The 16,738-nt window shown below is 39.7% G+C and overlaps 2 protein-coding genes across 2 annotated transcripts in view; both read right to left on the bottom strand.

Annotated features, from left to right (window-relative positions):
• slc31a2 (solute carrier family 31 member 2) lies at positions 1–9,260 on the bottom strand. Its single transcript, XM_082541610.1, has 4 exons — positions 8,923–9,260; positions 3,796–3,862; positions 1,559–1,784; positions 1–1,239 (listed from the first exon to the last, which is right to left on the bottom strand). Exons 1-4 carry the CDS (start codon positions 8,926–8,928, stop codon positions 1,074–1,076), a joined length of 465 nt encoding a protein of 154 aa, XP_082397736.1. The 5' UTR covers positions 8,929–9,260; the 3' UTR covers positions 1–1,073.
• A 517-nt stretch (positions 9,261–9,777) lies between these two features.
• The window catches only part of arrdc1b (arrestin domain containing 1b), a 59,067-nt gene continuing 52,106 nt past the window's right edge, over positions 9,778–16,738 (bottom strand). The window contains exons 5-8 of the mRNA XM_082541608.1: positions 16,451–16,633; positions 15,960–16,136; positions 14,496–14,934; positions 9,778–13,951 (exon numbers count right to left, since the gene is read on the bottom strand). Of these exons, the coding sequence (XP_082397734.1) occupies positions 13,887–13,951; positions 14,496–14,934; positions 15,960–16,136; positions 16,451–16,633 (864 nt within the window). The 3' untranslated portion in view covers positions 9,778–13,886. The remainder of the gene's footprint in view (positions 13,952–14,495; positions 14,935–15,959; positions 16,137–16,450; positions 16,634–16,738) is intronic.

The following is a 16,738-nucleotide window of genomic DNA, read 5'->3' as shown; positions in this document are numbered from 1 at the left end:
TTCATTCTTTATCTCTTTATTCTTTTTTTCAAAGACAAAAAAAGAAGCCATCACCAGAAAAAATCTTATTGATATGCAACAGTAAATAAAGCAGTTGAACAAATCTGTATAAGCCTTTAGTGTCAGTGATTTTTTTAATCAGTTAAAAGAAAATATTACCAAAGATAGGAACTTCTGAAACGTCTCAACTGTCAGCTTCAAGGCACTTTGCTTTTCTGATTGTGGTTAAACAATTGCTACAGAACCACATGACCATGAATAATAACAAACCAAGATGACCTTTCACAAGGTTTTACAAGCGAGAATCACATGTATCAGTTCCTCATACGGACTCCAGCGCAATGCAATTCTGTCTCATGACCCGTGACTGTAAATGTCTGACTTAGCTGCAAGTCAGCTTTAAGATTTTAGTCCAAAACACTTGACAATCAAATATCAAGTTCCATCTTGAATCATTTGGCAGCAAATGGAAAAAAAAAGAAAAGAAAAAACCCAACCCTAAACAAAACAACAACAACAACAACATAGCTTCCTAACACACCACAATCTGTGCAGACTTCCCATCTCTGGGTTTTGTGTTATCATTCTGTGGGTGATTCCAGTGCATTTCTTCTTCTTTCTTTCTTTCTTTCTTTCTTTCTTTCAATTGTTTAGATTTTCAAGATAATTTAAAAAATAATAATAATTAAAAAAGCAGAATTGAACAACACTCCTACTTTTCCTGGAGATTTAAAAAAAAAAAAAAAAAAATCATTTTTCCACAGGTATTACTCACACAGTCTGCTGACTTAAAAGTGAAGCAGAACTAATACTAGGACTGAAAAACTGAGTGTTTTCTTAACATTATGTACCTTTAACAGAAATGATCTATTTGTTAATTAGGGAAAAATGTTAAAATGTAGCATTTTCTGTTTTCTGGAAGCTTAAAATCATTTTCAGTTTCTATATCCAGATGAGGTTTAGGCAAAGTTTAGTGTCATGTGGCTCATTCTCCACCAATTTTTCCATCCTTCGAGATCCTCGGATAGTAAAAAGTAAACTTTTCTTTATTTCACTATTAAATGTCTGTGCCATCACATCCGACCTAAGAGAGGAAATGAGATAAAATAACCGAGGACCGACCCCGTGATGACCCCGAGGAATATCCAGGTGTTATAGGACATGACGCACAGCATCAGCATGTAGGCCAGAGACACCTGCAGCATGTGGAGGACCGTCTGTATGATGTGCAACAACCAGCTGATGAAAAGAAGAGGGAGAGGGTTATTTACAAATAAACTAATAAGTCAAATACATCGTTCAGGTCTCGACATTCAGTCTGCCAATATGTGATGGTCTCAGTTTGCCACACACTTTTGTTTAATACCGCCCAAAAGATAATAATAGTTGCAATCTAGGATACACCAACAAAAAAAGGGTGTCACCATGCTATGGAGGTTACCACCATGCCACAACCATACAGTTCAAATAGATGCATTTCTGCATTTTATTCAGTGATTTGCATTTCACAGTACGATCCATGATAAAAAAAAAAAGTTACTAGAAATGACTTGCTTACCTGTTCCTGGTACTTTGAGGTGTAACGACTGATGCTATAGGGGTCAGTGAGGATTCAGAGGGGCTGCTGTCCAGGACAGAGATGCTGTCGCAGTGGGAAGATGGGGCGTCGTATGGAGACTGAGGCTGGGTCAGCTTGGAGGGATTCCCCAGCCACAATCTCCACACTTTAAGCACCTCGTAAAAGACAGTCAGAAGCAAGACCACCAGCACTGACACCACCATCCCTGTAGGTACAAAAATACAAAATGTTAACTCACAAAAAAGTCACTATTAAAAAGTACGTTTATGCAATATGATGATGATGATGATGTGAAATTTATTTCGGTCAACAACAACAACAACACAGATTATCATTTTACATAAAAGTACTCAATCCTACAGTAACCGACAATGGAATAGGCTGAAGGCTTGTGGCTTATAATTATCCTGTCCTTTACCCCATAGGAATAATCAAATCCTTAACCAAGAAAATAAATAGCATTGATAAATAAGTTATATAACAGTTTGAAAAGAAATCAATGATAAATCAAGAAATTAAATCAACACGAAGTTATTCATCAAACCAAATTTCCGTAACCTTGAATGATACAAATTTTTAAATTCTTCCTGAAAAATGACAAAGAAAAACACATCTTCAGTTCATCATTAAGTCCATTCCATAATTTCACTGCCAAAACTGACACACATCTATACTTAACATTGAAATACCTAAAGTGAGAACCAAACTTATAAGACCCCCTCAAATCATATTTTCCATCTCTTAGTTGAAACATACTTAAAACACAAATTAGAACATTTTTCATCACTCGATATATCATTTCTAAAGTTTTAGAATGAATTTTAACATAGATGATCCTACAAAACACTGGTTGGTGGACTCCCTATATCCAACTTTATTATTCTAATAGCTCTTTTTTGCAATTTAAAAATTGAATCCAAATATGTTTTGTATGTGTTCCCCCAAATTTCTGCACAATAGATCATATAAGGCAAACAAAGGGAAGTATACAATACATAAACGCAGTTCTTATTCAAAAAAAATCTCTTGTTTTATAAAGAATAGAAACAGATTTGGATAATTTCCGTTTCACATGTTCTATGTGGGGCTTCCAACAAAGTTTATCATCAATAATTACTCCTAAAAATTTTGTCTCATATACTCTTTCAATTTCAACATTATTTAAAGTCAGTTTTACTTTATTACTTTTACTACCTCCAAATAACATAAATCTTGTTTTACTTTCATTCAATGATAGTTTATTAAATACAACCATCTATTTAACTTCATGAGTTCTGTTTCCACTGTTTTCAGTAATTTCTTTATGTCCTTTCCAGAGCAAAATAAGTTTGTATCAACAGCAAACGCCACATATTTTAAAGTATCACTGGCTGTACAAATATCATTTATATCAAGTAAAAATAACTTAGGTCCCAAAACAGATCTTTGCGGAACTCCACAAGTTACTTTTCTAAGTTTAGATTTCATGTTATTAATACTCACATATTGGAACCTATTATTCAATAGGTTCCTTTGAATAATACATCATTATTTTTGCTACTTTCAGATTTAGACTAGATTGACACCAACATCTGTTCACTTAATGCGAAGCTCCAGCCAAAAGCAGGTTCATGAAAAATACAGAGGACTGGAAGCATTGAGAAAACAATACATTTTCTCTACATATAGCTTGAGAACATTTTCCCTGCTTCCCCTGGGATACATGAGGGGTATCTGTTCTGGCAACTCCTCTACAACCGTAATATTTTAGTATTAAAATTTTTTTTTTCACTTTAACAACTAATTATAACCCCTTAAACATCTCCTTAATGTAATTAAATCTAATCCAGATCCACTTCAAGGCTGGCATATTTGGACAAATGTAGAAAGGGGTTGGTGCACAGTCTTTCAAAGCTGTTTAAAAACTAACTTCAATTAATACATTTTTGGTTCCTGCGACAAGTTTAAAAAAGAAAAAAAAAAAGAAACACTTGACAAAAAAAAAAAGATAAATCTGAAGCAAATTTTATCAACCTGTTAAAAACAAGTTTGAACAGGTTTATTCAAGCTTCAGTTCATGAACATGGTAGATCAAGTTTGTATAGTAATGTCAGCAATATTACAGAAACACTCCACCGTCATCAGAAATAAGTATTTGAATTGCACCACACAATTTTTAAATCCAGATGAACTGATTCTAAGGCTTTTTCGCAAGACTTTAATACTCTGCAGCTTACCTGCAGGGCTGTGCACATCCCAGAAGTCAAACAGCAGCGTCACACTGCTCGAAACCCCAAAAGTCATCTAAAGAAAAATGAGAAGGGTATTAGGAGTTGTTCACTGGTAAAGTGGAGTTTAGGGCCAACATTTATACTGAATGCAGTGTTGTCCAATGTTCCAAGAACAGTCCGTACAATAGTACTCAAAATATTTCTGATTACAGAGTGAAAAACAAAGAATTTAATTTATACTACTTTGCACAAATATGCTGTATATACACACACATGATTTTGTCTGACAATTAGAGGACATACTGCCCCACAAAGGCACACTTTGTTCAGCCTTGCTGCTGTGGATATGGGCTGACAGAGGAATGCACGGTCTGTGGCTCTTGCTTGCTCAGCAGCACAGCTCTATCCCTGATAATTCACCACCTGTCTTGGCATAACTGCCTCTCACCAGCTGCAAACTAGCAGATCTCAGTTAGGCATCAGCCTAGCTGAGATCTGCTAGTTATAAAGTCTGGAAATGATAAAGTTCCAAATTTAACAGAGCTACACTGGCTTCCAGTGTCATACACACTGACCTAAAAATTCTCGCCTTAGATGGTCTTGGATCATTGTCTACCACTTTATCTCAGGGCACTCTGAAATCCTCCAATGACAAACTGTTAAGACATACGATATTTCTCTCAAAAAAAAAATAAAAAAAAAAAAATCTGGGAGCAGCTTCAGCCCCTCATGCCCCCAAACCACCGTTTGGCTTCTTTCTCCGTGACTCCATATCTCTCTCTTTCTGCCTCTCTCCCTCTTATTGCTTCATCTTCCTCATAAATGTTTTTATGAATTTAGATTATCAAGCAAAGCACTGAATGGAGTACCTCACTCAACTTTAGGAAAGCCTTCAACTATTGAGGGGAAGACCACGAAAGCCTTTCTAAATATGGTCACACTGAAGTGCACAGCATAGCTGTACATTAGTTGCATGTAGAATTACACAAAGCTTTGTAGTTTGTCATCTACATATTGTAGTTGTGTGTCACTGATCGTTTAAAGCATTTTTAAAAGAAAAAAGTCTACTGCAGTTATTATTTGTGCCTTCTTTCTTTGTGAACAGTCTCCCTTTTCTGCCTAAGCTAACCAATGAACAATCAACCCACATACAGCTTTTTGGAGGACTGCACACAAGTACATTTTCATATCCTCTGCATATTCGAAGACCTACACAAACAGATACCAATGTGGGACCATAAACACTTCACAATGTCATTACGAAAGCGGCACCATTGTCAATGGGAAACTACCTGAAAGGTTCACTAAAAGGTGGAAAACAAGAACCGATCTGAGCCATCCACTGGAGCCAGTTTCCCCAGTTTTAGACTTTGCTGGTGATCTTGCGTAAAGTATAACCAACTGTAAAAGAAAACTGATGCCCAACAGAAAACCGCGCATTTAAGCCTAAAGCCATGTGTGATGATGCAATTTCTGATATGTAAAGTAAATGGGGACAGTTAACTATGCAGATGAGTCTGGTTATCTTGGAACTCGTCCCAGCAAAGACAATGCAGTACAAAAGACTGTCGGAGCAAAGGATTATCTGCTTTATCCGGAGGCCAAATCAATAAGCTTAAGAACAAAGGTCCATCTGTCCAACAGTAACCAGAGTTGTTTTGTTTGGTATTGTGGCCACTGGCTGTGACGTAAAAACAATCGATGCCTTAATCCTCCTTATTTCCTGGACTTCTAAAATTTCAACTATACAGTCAGGCCAGATGACCAAGTTCAGAAGTGCAGTGCTGATAATCAAACATCCTCAAAGTTCTTCCCGAAACAACTTGGTGGACGAATGTGATGACCCCTTGTTAGAATATGGACCTAACAAGGGAGAAAGCACAATATGAAGTACAAGACAAAGCATAGAGGGAAGGATTTTATTTTCTACTTTTTCCTCTTCTCTTTCCTGGTGGCAATAATGGTTTCCCCTCCTTGAGCCTTGTTCTGCTGATGGTCCCTTCTTGTTACAAAGGAGGCTTGTCCTCCCCACCATCCCCAAGCGCTTGCTCATCAGGGTTCCAGCTCACAAAAATTGTCGTTAAAATAAAAGCTCTTTGAGATGACCCTTGTTGTGAAGTGGCAATGTATAACTAAGACTGACTAGATGATGAACCCTAATTAATTCCATCATGTACATTCCTGTCTAGTTGTGACATTCGCAAAAAAAAAAAAAAAAAAAAAAAGACAAAGCACGGCAGGCATCCTGGAGGTCAGATATTTGGGCAATCACATCATGTAATGGGGCCATTATGCTTACTGTTCCATTCGACAAAAGTCATGTCATATCCTCTGGTGCCGGTCGTTCACCTCTCGATTAAGTGACTAATGTGACAGGTACAATGGAGGCCTAAGAAAAGAACCAAGTTGACTCTTCTTACAACTACTGTGCTATAGAAAACCAAGTAAAGGCCTCTCGGCCTGGGGCTCGGTCACTCAGGCACAGCTGGCGGCCGGCGGAGCTCACGGGCGCGTCACTGCAACTCCCCCTGACTTCTGCTCCGCGGCTGCTGGGCGAGCCCTCATCTGGGACTCTCCTCAGCTCTTACTGGGACAGTGGCGCGGCTGCCCCTCTGTTGGTCTTCCATGGTCTCTTGTGTTCTGGGGGCCTCTGGATGTCTGGAGTTTTGATCTCCTCCATACCTGCTTCACACCCTGGAGGACGGGGCTGTGGCCCCCCCACACTCCCTAGCAGATCGTTACATGGAGAAACCTTTGGAATACAAGCGTGCTGATCCACACAGGTATGCACACGGGTGTTCACTGCTCGTAGACCCAAATTACACCTTTCTTGGCTGCTACTTCGAAGCACATCTGTCCTGCGTGCTGCACAACAACATTGAATATTTAGTATTTACTGCTGTTTACACTTAGCTAGATTAATGCGATGGTGTTGTGTTTAGTATGTTGCTTTGTTTTGTTTTTTTTTGTCTTTTTTTGCTTGTTTTCTATTCTTCTCTCAACAGGTGATCCAGGAGATTTTTATTTTTTTTCTCCCCCACTTTCTCACTGTCCCTCTCCCCTTCTGTTTTTCCTTTCCTTCTCCCTTTCCTATCTCTCACTCATGTCTGTCCCGTCTGTAACATCTGAAAATAAAATATAATAAATAATAAAAACAAAGATCGACCAAATGGACCAATACGGCAATGCCACGATGATCCATTTGGCAAAGTAAATCCATTGGGTATCCTTGTTGGTCTTCAGACAACAATTCTGATGGCTAAAGAACCAAATGGGACAGGCGAAAAAAAAAAAGAAAAAAAAGAAAACCAAGTAAAGCAGTCAAAGGATAATCCTATATTGGCTCTTAATCTACAAAACATTTTACTCAACATGGTAGTGGTCTATCACAACAACTAGAACCAGCAGAGTTACACCCATCCATCACTGACACCCTAGTCAGGCTGTCAAATACCCTACTGAACTGAAGTAACCTCACTCCACACCGAAAGGTCTCAAACACCCACAAGGTTCAAGCTAACCCAAGCACCACTTAACTTCCTATCCAAGTTTTCCTTCCTTTATGTTTTATCAAATTAAGGATTTTTGGAGGTAAAACGCAGTTCCACAGAGAAACAGTGTATAATCAGAGCCAAAACTGAACTATGAAGCCATCTGTACATGAATAATAACTCAAAATTATTTAGTTTGGGTTTTAACTTCAGAATTCACCTTCATTCTGAAGCCCTAACCACACGTGGTTTGTTTAAAACTGGTCTGATCAGCTACCCGACTGCTCTCCTTGTCATCTTTTTAGTGAGCTCACCTTAAGCTCAAATCTTAGTAATTATGGTACTGAGTGAACTGTACTCCGTTTAAATAATGAACTATCCTACAAAAGCAGCATCCAATTTGTGATAAATGTAGTTATTATTTTAAAGGCAAAAAAAGAAGAGCTAGAAAGAGCTGGCTTTGCTGCACAGTGAGAAACATTAAATTTATGTCTTTATAACTTCTTTTAATGTGAAACGGATACATGGTGGCCAAAGTTTCCATTTAAAATGGCACAGGACAGCAGAGGTGATAAAAAAGTCGAAGTATTTGACACAATGAAAGAACGAGGGGAAAAATCAAATACAGACAGCTTGAGTCAACAATCCAACTGGGGGCTAGACTCGGAAAGCACTGTGAGCTTGTCTTTCAAATACACTTTGGAAAAACCAGGTGTTTGTTTTCAAGGTGACAGTTGGGACTGAAAATGGTGTAATTAGTGCTGCTACTACAAGCACTCAAAATGACTGTATTCTGCACTTTTACACGAATACAGAACAATTTCCGAGTCTCAAAATGTGCTTTCACTATTTAGGTTTAACCGATAACTTTCATTTAAAGGTTATTTAGGGTAAAAATATCACAACTGCAATAATACTACTCGTTTTAGTGGACCTATAGTTAACAAAAGTCACTCGGGTTTTATTGGCATAAATGCACTAAAGACCCTAAAGCAATGATTGAGCTTATTTTAAATTCCAAGTGCATAAAGCAGCAGCACCTACATATGAATTCACATCTGCAACTTGCATACCTAAACTGATCTGACCCGAATTTATTTATTCTCAGAAATCGACACTTTAAAAAGAAAACAGCACAGGTGACATAATGTCCAGCTTTGGATGACACTGACAGCAAGGTATAAAGTTAATCATATGGTTACATAACACTGACGCTGTTGTTTTAGTGTTTTTGTAGTAGACTTTTAAAAAAGGGGTCTCAGTAAGCGTCCCTTCTCATTAGCTTAACTATAAACATGATTCAAAGTAAAGTTAACACATCTTAGTTTTTAAAAGATGAGTTATCTCCCAGACTTACGCCAGGTCAGACGGTAGTAGTTTGTAGTAGTAGTTTCACAGCAGATTATTTCATATTTTTTTAATGGCTTTATTAGATGCAGTGTGTCAGAAACCAGTAAGTACTGCTTACACCGACTCCCTGGGTTCCCTGAAGTGTGCATGACGTGTTTTCCTCACACTGAGTCAGTGCCACACATTAACCAGCAAAGAAACGTCTCAAATGCAAAACAGCTTATTAAAGTAGCACATATGGCGTATGCTAGACCGCTGAGTGACAAAACAAACACACACAAAGAGAACTCACTCGCATCCTGACGAGCTTGCTGCGCTAACGTTGACACCACACTTTCAGCGGTTATTGAGCGCAGCTTCCATCACAGATGAGTCTCGGTCCGGACATTCAAGCACGAGCCATTTCCACATCATCGGCGTGCATTTCTCAAATATGCCTCAACAGAAACAGCCAGTGTCCCACCTACTCAGCCCAAAGACGCTATGTATGTAGCCTGTGGTACCACGTGACTTCGCCTAACAAACCACGGTTGACGGTTAATGTAGTTTTTCAACATGTAGGGCGAAGGCAAACATCCTGAGTGCGACTGCGCAGCCGAAATAGAGAGTCCCGGATAAACAACCGTTACCCTTCAGATTAAAGAGGGCGGCTACAACCCCCAAATATTTGAGTTTAAAAACGAGTGAAATAAGACCGCTAACTGAGCAGAAATCGAAGCTTTTAAAGCGTTTAATGAATATGTATTATGCAGAACCAATGACTGTAGAACGCTGTGGTCATGTGACAGACGGAAGCAGCTCACACGATTCTTGGAGTTGTATCAAGGACACATCTAAAACCTGCAGAACATCGGCACTCGAGGCCTGTAGTTGCCCACCCCTGCTCTAGACCATCACTCTCATACACTTCTCTACCATTCCTGACTTCCTCATGCAGTCCCACACTTCCTCTCTTGGCACCCGTCATAGCCTTCCTCTAGAATCCACCAAGAGAGTGCATCACATCTGCAGTTCTTTTCCTCAGCATGACCCCGTACTGTTGATGTATACATGTTTGTCTGGAACAGTTGTCTCTTGCAGGGACCACCTGTGGTGGACGTTTCTGTCATTTCAATGTTTATCTATTATTTATTTACTTTAGTATGGATGGCAGTAGGGGAGGTCTTTATTAGTAGCCAAAGCTGTTAAATCATGTGAAAACACTATTAAAATGGAGATATTTATGCCCTTGTTCACATTTTTCAAAATTATTCAGTTGACCAGATTGCAGTCTTTGCCGGCCGTTTCTGGCCCCACACCTTATGTTTTGAAACCCCTTCCATAACATTAAGTCTGGCAAAATGTTCAGGTGTAATAGTAAACAGTCTATTTTTTATACAGCAGAAAACTTTGTTTTTTCACAGAAATGTGGGTGGATGTAGTGCCTTGCTTCCCCTTACCCCCTTACTTTGTCGTTCTATGCAGTACAGCTTTGATTCTGCACTGTAAGCTGAAACTGTACATGTAATGGTTGAGGTGCAACTATATCCACACTGCACCTGTAAACAGCTCATATAGTAGAAAAATACAAAACTGGATACCACTCATCAATATATGAGGGGAGGGGGGAGGGATGAAAAGATAACATAACGAGGGGTTTCATAAAGCTATAGTACCTTTTGGTGAAGAGGATTTGAACAGAATGAAGGCTGGTAAAGGCAGCATGAAATGGCTTCAGAAAAGGAATTGCACAAGTTTTTTTTCTCCTAAAACAAAGAGTTTAAAACAAAGTTCAGCAGGTCTACAAAGTCCAGTGTCTTACTGTTTTTGAAAGCTACATCTGTGTACATCAAGTGCACTTTGCACAGTCCCGCCAGACACAAAGCAGGAGGAGCATGTCCTGATGTCCTCATAGAGAAGAAGAAGGTAGTCCACCGCAGGCTCATGTAAATGTTGATGGGTATCCAGATTGTTTAAGGCATGCTTTCACAATAATGCAGAGCCACAAGATTTCTGTTATCAGAAACTCATGCTGTGATTTGAAGCGGAGTGGCAAGATAAGACGAAAACACACGAAGAGTCACACAAACATTCAGTGCAGATGTTGTGCTTCAGATTTTCAGGGACATTAGGCATTACTATGCCTGGAGGATGTGGATTAAATTTTTTGTCATCAATATATGACAAAACATGACAAATGTATGCAACTACGTGGAACTGTAGCACTGAAGTCTATTTTGCTGTTATGAATAAAATGAGAAAAGAGTTTTTATACGTGCAAAACAAAAGGTTTGGTGAACAAATATCTATACATACAACAGAAAATAGCAGACATTTGTGCAATGCTAAGATCATATTATGGTACAACAACATAAAATCAATACAAAATACAATAGTTAAACCCCACTGCTGACCACAAGCAGAAATGGACAAAAAAGGAAAATATCTCCACTTTTACAGATGTTCGATCAGAAATTGGCTTGAACTCAAGTTTGATTGAAGTTAAACTGCATTTTACTTTCTCTCTTTCTCTCACACACACACACACACACACACACACACACACACACACACACACACACACACACACACACACACACACACACACACACACAGTAAATGAAGTGCTGAGATGTCCAGATGTGTTAACATCTGCATTGACTGACACACTCAAATCACCAGAAGAAATTTAAGGCAACAAAGGGGAAAAATAACATAAATCATCCTGATGCAAACCACATGCATCTTCAACCTCCGTTTATAAGTTCTGCTCAACAGAAAGGAAAGAAATACATTTCTAGAGCGGACTTCAGCTGGTGAATCACAGAAACAAGGACTAAGTTAGGTGGGTCAGTTAACATGGCTGGTCGTTTTAGTCTCCAGTTTTAAGAGCAGGCTCAAAAGAGATAAAGCCTGTACCGGTATCACCCACAAGGGGGCAGAGTACGGCTTTCGGTACTGCAGACCTCATAACCAGCTACAGGGAAAATGAGGCTCACGAGACAAACTTCCTCTGAATACAAAAGTGGTACGGCAAGAAAAATATCTTAAGGAGCCAATGAAAGGGAGACGTAATGAAATAAAAAATATAATAAATAATAACAAAGTTTGACTGCACTGCTTTGTGGAAGCGTTTTTGATTAAAAGGCCTTTTCCTCTTAAAATCTAATTTGTATTTAATTTTCCTCTGGTCTGTAGTGCTGTTTATCCATCACTATTGATTCGGTGTGAGATTCCCAGTTTCCGACATATCAGCTCTGCAGCCGTCTGCTTACTCTTGGATTTAATGGAACTGAATGGCACGACACCTTTGGAGCTAAAAGACACACACACACAAAAAGAAGAAGAAAAAAAAACATGAAAGAAGGAAAATATCCATCCATCCATTTTCTGCCGCTTATCTGGGTTCAGGTTACAGAGGCAGAGGTCTACCCAGAGGCACCCAGCCTCTCATTGGGTTCTTCATTGCATTTCCAACCAGCTGAGCAATGTAATCTCCCCAGCGTGTTCAGGTTCGCCATGGGGGCCTCTTCCCAGTAGGACATTGTGTTAAAAAAAAAAAATAAATAAATAAATAAATTCCAGAACTACCTCAACTGGCTCTTTGTGATGTGAGCTCCACATCCTACTGCTATGGGAGAGCGCAGACACCTTTCAAATATCTGTTATCTCATTCTTTGGCTTACTACCCACAGCTCATGACCACAGGCAAGGGTGAGAATGTAGATTAACTGGTAAATCGACAGCTTAACTTTTATGCTCAGATCTCTCTTCTTCAAAGCATACTGGTACGGCCCGTACCACACCCATCCCTCTGTCATTCCCCCGCTCCTCTATTCCCTCACTTGTCGGTTCAAGACCCGGGACACTTACACCTGTCCCTGACCCAGAGTGCACACTCCACCCTTTTCCGGCTGAGAACCATGCCCTCAGTCCTGCAAAGTGCCTCACTGCCTCAAGACACATCATCTACCAACAGCAGAGAGGTGATCCTGAGGTCACCAAACAAGAAACCCTCCACCACTTGGATGGATTTATAAATTAATAAAAGTTATGAACAGAATCTGTGAAGAAGGGCAGCCAAAACCCATCGAGAACGCATCGGAATTACTGCCAACAGTGCAAACCACAGCCCATAACAGCCTGAAAGATAAGGAATAGCCACATCATGACCTGGTGACACAAAACAAATACCCCGATTTTGTCATGAGCAGTTTCGTTTAGGAACAATTTTATTTTCTATTATCTACATCTGCAAAAGAAAAGAAGCAGCTTAGCTGTTGTGGAGGCTTTTAATGATTACATTGTGAGCCTCTCGTCATTTGTCGTTGGATGCTTACTTCTGCAGAGGGATATGGTTGGCAAACGTTGACAGAAGAATGATGGCAATAGACAGTAGAATAAAAGGTTTAGGACTTTGTTTGAGAAACTGGCTCATGATTGCTGATGACCTTTTGAAATGTATTATTTTAAACATTCCATGTAGCTCCATAATAAGGATATTTGAAATCGGGCAACTCACATCAAGATGATTTAGATAAAAAACAAACAAACAGCACAACAGACCAGAGGAAAACTACTGAATGAACTGAATTTGAATTTGCTCCTTGAATTATTTTAATCAGTTACTCAGCCGAGTGGTTTCCCTAAGGACCTACTTATCTTTATAACCATTCTGTGCATTTAAAAACAGATTTTGATGTGAAAAGAAGCTGTTATCACAGGCATCACCTGTGACTGTGTATTCCTCTTTTTATATCCATGATGGAGGCAGCTCTGCCTGCACGACGACGAGGACAGCAGAGACATGTACAAAGAGCAGCGGACCACACTAACAAGCGCATGTTTGGACCCCCGGACCCCCCCGCCCCACCACAAAAAGGCCAGACTGAAAGCTTTTAGTTTCAAGGCATCACAGATGCAACAACATGTTGGAAATAAAAACACAACAGACGTGTCCAACGACTGATTATTCTAAATGCTGTATAACAATCTGAAATACTTTTTTCTTTTTTTTCTTTAGGCACAGTGATGTTCACCTGACATTATCTGCTGGGACATGAGGAAAAATTTTAATTCTTATATTCATTATAAGAAATTATCCCCTTTTTAAAAAAACAAACAAAACAAAACTCAATGCAGGACAAAGAATCAATCCTTGGGGAGTTTGAAGCATCCATCCTCTTTTCATCCACCTTGTCTCTGGATTCGTTTCGAGGCGAGTGCAAACAGGTGTAGGTGGGAGTGGTCACAATTCTTCATCCACCTGTTTCTTCTCTACTGTCTACTGTTGAAACTGGAGTTGGCACTACTGCAGCTTTCCTCATAACTAGGTGGGGGCTCTGGAACACACAGAGGCAAAGAAAAGTAAACGGGACTAGATAAGAGTTTAAGGTTATCTCGGAATTTTACTGTGATTTAATCTACTAGAGATTATAGGCCAGAAAATGCAAAACACATTGCTTAGTCATTTTGGGGAGTGGGGGGGGCGCTATCATGGCTTCCATGAGTAGTAGTGAAGTCGAACTCTGGAGCTGAAAATGTGGAAGTGCAAGAAACTGCAGGCCCTTTAATGTCCACATTAAGGCTGGCTGCACATTTTAAATACCCAACTATACAGCATTACAACAGTTTCTTCCTAATCTGGAGTATTTTTATTGTTATTATCTGACAAATTATGTGGACTGCTGTGAATGGAGCCTGGCCGATACAGGACTTTATAAGACTGGTATGTACAGATATTTGGTGATTTAAAAAACAACAACCCAATATCGGCCAATATTTTTTAAACTTGAAGCATGATGATGATGCAACTCATAAATGCCTAATTAGCCATTACACCTTGCAGGTGATTGTCTGGGTGTGGTAGGTTTATTAAGTACTAACCATGAGGGTAGTCAGTAGTGCTGTACTCTGGAGGGAGAATGAGTGAACAGGAAGTGGGGGTTGGAGCAACATTTCCCTCAGTGAAGAAAGGTATGGTGGCTCCTGTGGACAAACAGAAGAGCGGAGCAGATGCATCGGGGGGATTGTGGCTAGGCGGCGCTGCCGCACCTGGTGCGTAGCTGAAGGCGCTGGGAGACATTGTGACTGCCTGGCCTGAGGGATCCTGCTGTGAGTGACTCTTTGTGGGAAGTTCCTCACTGGTAAAGCCTCCTGCACATATATCATCGCCTCGATCCTCCTCTGCTGGCGGAGCGCTGGGCATCACCCCTGCTGCACCCGCTGGACTGGTGGGTGTAGACCTCGTCGGAGACTGGTTTAAAGCGATGTTTCCGATATAGATAGGCAGAGTGACAGCTGCTTCAGGATATCTTAGTGACACCTGTAACACAAACAGAGATCCGTGAAGGGAGCAGCGGGATCAGTCCCTGTTAACTGTGCATTACTCACAGCTAATTTATTTTTTATATTCCCCCCACCCAAGTTGATCCTGTGTCTGTAGAATCTATTCTTTAAAAGTTACCACCCCTTTTGGGTACCCTTAGCAAAGACCCTTTGTTTGTGTAGAAAAGTGTCTGACACCAAGAATTAAAAGCACGTTTAATACATGCAGCCACCATTTTAACAGCTTAGAAATGACACGAGCAGATTACTTTAATAAGTTCCTCTTAAAGCAGCAGCACTCAAGAACACCAAGAAACTGCAACCTGGAAAGTTTTGCAAATTGCTTCCCCTGGCAAATCGAACCGTTTTGCCAAACTTGCAATCATACTTCAATGTAGCACTGAAAATGGTAAAAAAATATCTGAAATGATGAGTGGGGAAGAAAAAAAATATCAGATGATCTGCTATTAGCTGCAATGGTCATTTGCAAAATATCACAATATCATCATAGAGGAATTTCTGAACTTCTTCCCACTTCAAAAATCTATTGTGACCTACTCATACTTTCACCTTGGACAATCACATGAATTTTTTTGATTCATTTGGATCCTACGATAATTTACTTCTTAAGGTCAACTGTCCATTAAAAGCTTCACTGCTCTATAAGACCTGCAGCTCCACTTTAGTTATTTCCTAATACTTAGATCCAAACTTAGATCCAAAAATAGCTCAGAAAATGAAAAGTTAGAATCTTTATTTGATATTTAAATATTTAGGGTCAAATTTATTTATTATTATTTATTTTAAATGACTTTTTACAGTTAACTTGTAGTACCTTCACAGCCCACCAGATGGCTGCCATCAACACTCTGTGGTCTGATTCAGAAACAATTAGGACGGCATAAAGGAAGTAGAAAAATGAAAAGCTGGAGCTGAAAAGCTTCAACTAACATATGTTAAACCTGCAAAACTGCTATCAACCTGGTATAACACACACACACACACACACACATACACACACACCTGAATGAAATAGATGATGTCTATAAGGTTGCAGCCTGTCAGTTGTGACTGAGGGAGTGGAGGAACGATGATCTGTTCCTTCCACTCTGCATGTTTTCCTGCCTTCACTTTCGCTCCCTCCACCTCTGCAATGGTCCGTAGGTCTACCACAGGCTTGTTAGTCTTGTAGGCCACTCTCTGGTGTGACAAAGTCAAACAATTAGAAGCATGAAAAGATGTAATGGCAAATTCAAACCGCTTCACACACCACTAATGTGAAAGCTCGCAGGATAACTTACTGTTCTAGAAATGATCAAGATAACTGTTTTTATCTGAGGTAAAACGAATTTTATGTGTGTCCACATGAAAAGATTTGTTACTTGAGTGGAAATTCTGGTTTATTCTATTATTATAGAAGGTCTAAGAGTTCTCAGTCCTTCTTAAAGATGATTTACACGAACCAAGGATGAGTTAAGAAATACTGATATAACTGTCTACATTTAATAACATACCTGTACGAGACTGGCCAGTACACACCCCGTGTCCTTGCCAGATTTGTTGTGGATCTCGGTGAATAACTTGATGACCTGACCGGGGATGTAACCCTTCATGTCACTGCAAACTTTCAGCATCACAGTCCCCGACTTCACCAGGAGGTAGTTGAACTTCTTGGTGGCCACAGCAGAACTGTGATACTGAAGAGGCAGAGTTGTTGAATAAACGTCTGTCTGTCTGTACGTTGGCAGTAATTAAAAAGTTTGGCTAGCAGAAGCTGTGCAGACTCTTTATTGCAGGATAAA

The sequence above is a fragment of the Aulonocara stuartgranti genome (genome assembly GCF_965226115.1).
Source record: "Aulonocara stuartgranti genome assembly, chromosome: 7".
Taxonomy (NCBI): domain Eukaryota; kingdom Metazoa; phylum Chordata; class Actinopteri; order Cichliformes; family Cichlidae; genus Aulonocara; species Aulonocara stuartgranti.
This window is presented reverse-complemented; position numbering and strand designations above follow the sequence as displayed.